At 42.4% G+C, this 5,612-nt stretch overlaps 1 protein-coding gene across 1 annotated transcript; it reads right to left on the bottom strand.

Moving 5' to 3' along the window:
- Nucleotides 1-5,014: 5,014 nt before the first annotated feature.
- Nucleotides 5,015-5,284, bottom strand: LOC141572814 (HIG1 domain family member 1C). Its single transcript, XM_074338684.1, has one exon. The coding sequence runs from the start codon at nucleotides 5,282-5,284 to the stop codon at nucleotides 5,015-5,017; it is 270 nt and encodes an 89-aa protein (XP_074194785.1).
- Between the last annotated feature and the right edge of the window lie 328 nt (nucleotides 5,285-5,612).

Genomic DNA, 5,612 nt, shown 5'->3' with positions numbered 1-5,612 from the left:
TAGTCCCCAGGCTGGGGCTGCAGGTGTCAACTTCCCACCAGAGCCAAGTGCTCTGCGACTCTTTCCCTTAAGGACCAAATGAGTGGAGGTGGGAGGAAATGGGTGGAAGGCTCAGTGCTGTGAAGGATCAAAGACTAAAATGGAGCCAGACTCTATTACAGATGGTGAAGTCACATTTAAGTGTCTGCATTTCTAAACAAGGGTCTCAGTTCCATGAGTGGAGGAACAGCCTTACTGCCAAGCCCTTGACTCCTGGAGGACATAGGACCCTCTTGTTCCGGTGTAGCCTGGCCTGGCCTCTCTCATGTTTTGCTCTTACGTCCTCCACCTGGAACGGAATCAGGATTCCCCGTGCACACCTGTGCCCACCGGTTCACAAAGAGCTGGGGGGAAACAACAAAGGCAGAACTGAAACTTGAACCTTCCATGCCTCTAAGAGGCTGAGAATGGGAGAGTTTCAGATAATACTGAAGTTTGCCTGCAAGTAGAGAATTGAGAGTGTGTGCAAAGCTTATTTTCTTTTATCTGGACAAAAGTTAAAACACGTTCCTTGGAAGAGAGCTGTTGCTGCCTGTTTTATGAAAAAACTTTTCTTTCTGAGGGCTGTAGTGAATGGGTGAATGTACATCCATTCCCACATGCCTGCATCCGTGGTGCAGGATTATACCTGCACCTTTTAAACTCTTTTAAAAATATATAAAACACAAAATTAAAGTTGCTGTCAGTCTTAGTATTGTACATTATTTGCAAAAACAACTGTTACCGTTTTATTGCTCTGAGTAACTGACAAAGCAGAAACAACTCAGTTTTTGTAGTAAAGGCATCACACGCAAACAAAATCAATGAAAAAGTCAAATGGTTTGTCTCATTTTCTAAGAGGCACAACTCCAGCTGAAATACAAAAGTGATTTAACACTGTATCCTAGGCAATCATATTTTTCCTTCTCCTGTTTTTTAATTTATTTTATTTTATTTATAGTCTGATTTAAAACAATCAGATTTAGTTGGTTAATTTTACCAATGTAATAACTTGACATGATGGAGGAAAACAACCTTTAAAGGGATTGTGTCTGGTTTGATTCACTTAGAAATTTAATTTTCTTAGAACTTAAGTGCAATAAAGTGTGTGTTTTCGTGTTAAAAAAAACAAAACAAAAAACAAAACAAAACTACACAGGCAGCCCCAGGATTACAAAAATTCTGTTTATGCAAATATCCCAGGCTGGGTCGTGTTCCTGCCCACCAGGGTAAGCTGTTTCAGCGGCGCCGGAGTTCTCTAGCTGGCTGTCACTCAGCCTTGGGACCTGTCCAATCAGGAGCATCCCTGGGACAAGTAGGTGGGGCAACGCACCTCAATGGCATGTACATCCCTACTGGCTCCAGAGGCACTTAGGCTCGAGTGTGGGCTTCCCTTCACGGTCCCTAGTGGGTCGGCTGCGGCGTCTGTCGCGCTGTGATCTGTACTGGTCGTGGGAGTCGTAGGAAGGATTCAGGGAGATCGGGAAACAGAAATGGTGAGTGTGCTGTGCGGATGCAGGGATGGGAGGAGGGGCGGGTAGGAACCGGTTGAAACCGGCTATGGCGGGACCGGCCTCTCTATGGTCACCTGGGAAGTCTCAGGACCTGAGTCCATTGGGGGCGCTGCTGGGACCTCAGTCCCCTCCCGCATGCAGCGTGGGGGTTGGTTCGGCATTTGCTCCCTCCAGTCCTGTCCTTTCACAGTGCACGGTGACTTTGGCCCCGGCCCGGAGCCTCTCAGGTCAGCCCTGCGCCCTCAGCCCCGCGTCTCCCCAGATGGTGCAGTGATCACGGGGAGGGTCATGAAAGGACAGTCCTGACGCGGTCTTTGGGGTTCGTGGGTAAGAGGAGCTGTGGTTTGTGGGGTCCCCAGTGTGGATGAAAAAGGAGTACTGTAATCTAACCGAAAGTAACCTCACAGGGTGATCTGATCGTAAATTCCTAACTGGGAAGGTCATGGTGGGTAGTGACGCCCAGGCACGTAACTCTTTTAGTAAAAGGTTTATCTTTGCCTTAAGCAAGCTCTGTCCATTGTTCTTGTCCATTTAGGTTAACACACCTTTGAAATGCCTCTTTCTCCAGAAGTCTTAAAAATAACCACCCTCCAGAGAGCACATAATCTTGTTAATTGTCCTGTAATCCAATCCCAGCCTTACTGTCTCCCACGGTCAGGTAATTCCAAATGCATAAAAGAACTGCAAACTGTCATTGTAAGAAGCATTTTTCTCAGTCTGTTGAGATTTTGCTTCCAGGCTTATTCTCTGTTTGGATATAATAAATACACAAAATTTTTCTATAGGTTGGACATTCATTAATTGGACACCAGTCCTACCTGTGCCCCAGAGGGACCCGTTTTCTCCTGAATTTTTCAAATGTTTGTGCTTCTGGGTCTCAAATCCACACCTCTGTGCCCCTAGCCTAACTCTTCCTAAGACCAATCTCTAAATTTTTAAAGAGTTATTTTTTTCTCTGCGGATATTTTACATGAGAGGAAAGCCGAGAGTAACCAACTGAAAAACTTGAAATCCCCGTTCCTCTCCTCCAGGACCTTCCCTGGGCACAGACGTCCTAGTCCCGGGAAGTCCTTCGGATGGAGATTCCTCTTGGGAAACTTTCCTGGGTGTTTTCTCCTGTCAGCACTGCCACTCCGTCGGTTTGTCACCTTGAAAAGATTTATTGAGTTACTTAAGTCTCTGTTTTTTAAATAGGGGTATAATATGTTTAATTAATAGAGCATGAAAACAGTATACAATAGTTCCAAACAGGTAAGAAAGAGGTGAATTTCAGAAAAATAAAATATTCCAGTATTGCATTTCATTTGTGTAGAATGCTTTCATCCATCTTCCCCTGAGCATGTGTAGTAAATTTGTGAGGTCTGTTTTTGGGTATTTTCAAATCAAATTGCAGGGTTTAGACTTAAAGAGCAGAAGTGCTCAAGTGTAATTATTTACAAATCAGTTATTTTCCCTGGAAATATAATTAACTGACATCTTTTTCTGAAAAGAATAGATATTAGTAGTTTTCTGATTAAGCTAGTGAAAGACCCTTACAATTTTCTTCCTTCCTTTCTATATAAAAGCCTCATGTAAGTGATGGTGGTCCCAAGCATCTAGAGTGGGGAGAGGCCTGTGGTCAGTGACCCAGGCTAAGGTCCTGGAGCTTCAAGGAAGTACTTGAAGGCTCAGTGGTTCTTCCTGGGGAGCCTCCCCTGCAGGTGTCCTACCTGCTCACACCTACCGTGGAGGGGCCTTTACCCTGAGAGAAGCTGCAGCCCTGGAGAGCTGGGGGTGCATGTGTAGAAGGAGGGAGGAGAGTGATGATGTATGTGCATTCAGAGGTTGTGGTTGTAGTTTTTTTGTCCTTGACATTTTTAGATCTTACGGTTGAGTTTTGTATCCACAGTGTAGGCACAGAGAGTAATTTTTGCACATTGAGAACTCTGGAAAGATCAGTCCTGTCTCATGGACAGAGGGTTTATGAATTGGGGATTCATTTGGGTCAGAACCTTAAACTGAATCAGGCTGAGAGTTTCCTCGCTGTGAGAATGGAAGCCTGGGGGAGGGAGCGCTTCCATGCTTACAGGGAGGGGGTGTGTGTGGAGCTCCCAGAGTTCATTCCTGGGGCTGCTCAAGTGTCCCTCCCTTCTTCCCCAGGGACTGACCCAGTCCAGGGGTTCTGTCTCAACCTGGTGTATCTAGACCCCAAACTTGGGGATGTGTTTAACTTTCTGAACATTGGTTTTTCTTAACTGTGGGTAAGCAGGCTGCTTACCTGTTTTGATTCCAATGTTTGTGATTCTTTTCATTGGATTCCTTTAACCATTGACTGTTGCAGCCCTTTCATTTTCGTTTCCATTAGCAGCTGGGCTTTTAACATATAACTAGACTGAAGGAAACAATGTGAATGAGGCAAGATTGATTGTGGCAATAAATATAATTTTGGTTCTATATAGGCAAGAAGACGTGAGGTGGGTGTTTTTAAGTTCTCAGGTGCATTTTCCATTTTTAGGTCAGTTTTGTATGTGTTCTTCCCTAGAGAACTTTGACATGTAAAAGACTATACTATTCTTTTTTTTTTTTTTTTTTTTTTACAGTGCATTTTCAATTTTATTTTAGTGAATCTTTTTTTTTCTTTCCTAGGCTTGGATGCTAAGGGAGCAAATCTGAGTCAGGACATTTATGACTTCAACAAGGCTAAATTTTTTTAGAACCCTAGGGCAGGTACAGAGGAATTTGAAGCCACAGGCACACTTAACATTTTATGTCTACTTTGGTTTCTTGTGTTTTCTACAGTGGCATACTAGATTAGCAATAGCACATCTGGACTAAATCTTTTCATCCCCACAATATTGCCATCTGGGAGAAAAGGGATTTTTTTTTTTCTTTTCGTAATTTACCTTTGTACTTACAAGAAATGTACAAATGAATACACAGATATTTAAATGTTAAACATTTATGTTTGTGGTAAAATAGTCAAGTTTCTATATAATAGTAAGGTGCACAGTGGTGAACCAAATTTAAATAACATGACCATTCTCCTACTGTAATCATGCCCATTCTAAAAAGGAGTTTATGAAAGCCTTAATTACCTTGCCCTATTTGAAGGGAATCAAGCAACAAATAGACTGTCGTATTTAATATGGATAAAGAAAATTTTTCTGTAGCCACTATATAACTAATTCCTAATTTTCAGATTTATTTGACATAATATAGATTATTTTCTGCTACAAACTACAAAATAAAAATGTTAAAAGTTAAAAAATCATGTCATAAGTTCTGAAAGACATCAACAAAGATATTTTTGAGTTGACTATGATTGTTGGTTTGGAAATCAACTTCTTAAAACATCAAAACTTACTATACAAGGCTATGAGAATTCTGTTTAAGACTTCTGCAGTATAATTTGCTACATATTGAAAACTCATTCTTCATAATAGTTTTCAGAAGCCTTCTTGTCTTTTCTGTATGTAGTTTCATTTTTTGGACACATTGAAGAATCAAGTTCTGATGAAATCCTTATACATAAAATAGAGAACACCTAGAGTCACAGCTCCCACAATAAATCCTTGGGCAGCAACTCTCATATGAATAAGATGAATGGATATTTTCTGATCTCTTCTGTACTTTAACTTGTAAAGACCGTAGGACATCACAGTCATAAAGCCTGCTATCCCTATGGGAACAAAGGGGGAGTCTCTAGATTTCCTGATCAGTCGGGATAGTTGGCCTTCGTCCTCATCTGCTGACCACTGGGTATCTGAAGACATTTTTTCCACTGGTAACAGTAGGGGATAATGTGGTTTCTTTGGCGTACCCCACCACCTGATGTCTGTCTCCTGGTATTCCTTGAGCAGGCAGCAGTAGATCAGAACAGGCTTTGTAAAGCTGAGACACATTTACACTCAATTTCCAGCTAATTGATAGATAATGGAAGAGCCCTGAAACACCCCTCCTCCAGGGGGAGTAGCCAGCTGGTATTGGCCAAGGTTTCCGCAGCCCCTGCTGGAAACAGCAGCACCTGGACCACAAACATTAGTCTTCTAAAGACAACATTAAAGGGGGTGGCCAGATGGCTCAGTTGTTTAGAGCAGGAGC

This window comes from Rhinolophus sinicus, linkage group LG07 (genome assembly GCF_036562045.2).
Source record: "Rhinolophus sinicus isolate RSC01 linkage group LG07, ASM3656204v1, whole genome shotgun sequence".
NCBI lineage: Eukaryota > Metazoa > Chordata > Mammalia > Chiroptera > Rhinolophidae > Rhinolophus > Rhinolophus sinicus.
The sequence above is the reverse complement of the archived record's forward strand: the minus strand, read 5'-3'. Positions and strand labels throughout refer to the sequence as shown.

What these genes read in the sequence shown, in the direction of transcription:
- LOC141572814 (XM_074338684.1), bottom strand. Translation starts at nt 5,284, where the DNA reads ATGTCTTCAGATACCCAGTGGTCAGCAGATGAGGACGAAGGCCAACTA.